The 1,572-nt window shown below is 57.4% G+C and overlaps 1 protein-coding gene across 1 annotated transcript in view; it reads right to left on the reverse strand.

Annotated features, from left to right (window-relative positions):
• The window catches only part of CCDC97 (coiled-coil domain containing 97), a 10,832-nt gene continuing 9,260 nt past the window's right edge, over positions 1-1,572 (reverse strand). Inside the window, exon 5 of the mRNA XM_003802082.3 lies at positions 1-1,525. Within this exon, the coding sequence (XP_003802130.1) occupies positions 1,405-1,525 (121 nt within the window). The 3' untranslated portion in view covers positions 1-1,404. The remainder of the gene's footprint in view (positions 1,526-1,572) is intronic.

The raw sequence follows: 1,572 nt of genomic DNA on the forward strand, positions 1-1,572 counted from the left end.
GAGCTTTCATTATTTAATAGCTGCTTGGTCAGAATCTCCCTGTGCCTCTGTCCAGCTCTCACTTTCCATGTCTGGCTCTAATCCTGATTGACCCAGAGGGCAGAGATGAGCCCTGAGGTTAGGAACTACACGGTTTCAGGAAGCAGTTTTGAGGCTCCTTCAGGCTCAGCTAGGGTGGAATGCCTGCCACCACTCATCTCACAGGAGGGAGGGGTCCCCAGGCCCCACCTTGCTAGCCTGTCTGGCCTATGCCCTGCCCCCAGTGGCCAGTCTGTGTGTGTCTGCTGGGGGAGCACGAGCTGGGTGTGGGGGCATGGGAAGGCGGGACGCCTGGGTTCCCACAGGCCGGTGGCTGAGTCACCAGGCGGCCATCTGGCTCCCATTAGCCCAGGGCGGCAGGGGGCTCTGTGGGGCGGGCCCTGTGGCTGGCTGGGGGCAGGGACGCTGGGACAGGGTGTGTGTGTGTGTGTGTGTGTGTGTGTGTGTGTGTATGTGATGACTCAGGATCCATGATAACAGCCTGTGCGTATTTGGGGAGTGTAAACAGAAGAGGGAGGCAGAGGAAGTGAAGGAAAGGAAAATTGTGGTTGGGCAGCGGGGGGCTGAGAAGTCCCCCCTGCCTATACCCTCCATGCCCAAGCTGGCAGGCCCCATGATTCCCAGTTTGCAGTCATGCCCAGCCCTCCCCAGCCTGGGTCCTGAGGGAAATGTGGGTGCTGGTGGTTACCCAGGATCTCCCTCTGCCCGTGGAGCCACACTGCTCAGCGGTTAGTGTTCTGCTGCCCATAGCACCCAGGCTTAGAGGATGGGGAAGAAGGGGCCCAGGGTGTGGAGTGGGGGACAAGCCCAGATAAAGGCTGAGAGACAGAGAGGGAGGCAGTGACAGCACAGAGCTGAGAGGGAAGTAGAGACATACAGGTAGAAAGAACAAGAGGCCCAGGGTAAAGTGGAAGGAGAGACAGGAAAGAAGTACTGAACACAAGACAGCCACCCAGACAGAGAGGTAGGGAAAGGCAGAGGTGCTCGGGGTCAGGTGCCACCTAGCCTAAGGTCGCACTGGAAGTGACATGGCCAGCTCATCGCACAAAGAGTCTGCTGTGGGGACATAGCCCAATGCAGAGAGGGAGAAAGGGGGTAGGGCAGTGATATACGGATAGGGGGAGAAACTCAGAGAGATAGCAAGAATGACTGAGGCAGGGGACAACAGGGAGAGAGGGAGAAAGGTAGGGAACCCCACTGTGTGTGGGGGTTGTCTGAGATGAGACAAGACCCAATGAGGCTGGTGTGGGCAGGTGCTGCCCTGATGTCCCCCTAGAGAGATAAACAGTCACTGAGCCGGCCTGTAATCAGCTGCCTTGTTGGGAGGAGGGACAGGGCAGGTGGCTGGCAGGAGGGTGGTGGCAATCAGTCCCCATCCAGCTCTGGGCTAGGTGCATCCTCAGGCTCCTCCTCATCAAAGTACCTCTCTTCCTCATCCCGAGTCACAATGTCCAAGTTGTCAAAGTCAGGATTGTCATCCACTGTGCTGCAGGGGAAGAAGGCCATCAGGTCAGTCTTTTTTTTTTTTTTTTT

The sequence above is a fragment of the Otolemur garnettii genome, unplaced genomic scaffold, assembly GCF_000181295.1.
Source record: "Otolemur garnettii isolate 467f Iridium unplaced genomic scaffold, OtoGar3 scaffold00233, whole genome shotgun sequence".
Classification (NCBI taxonomy): Eukaryota; Metazoa; Chordata; class Mammalia; order Primates; family Galagidae; genus Otolemur; species Otolemur garnettii.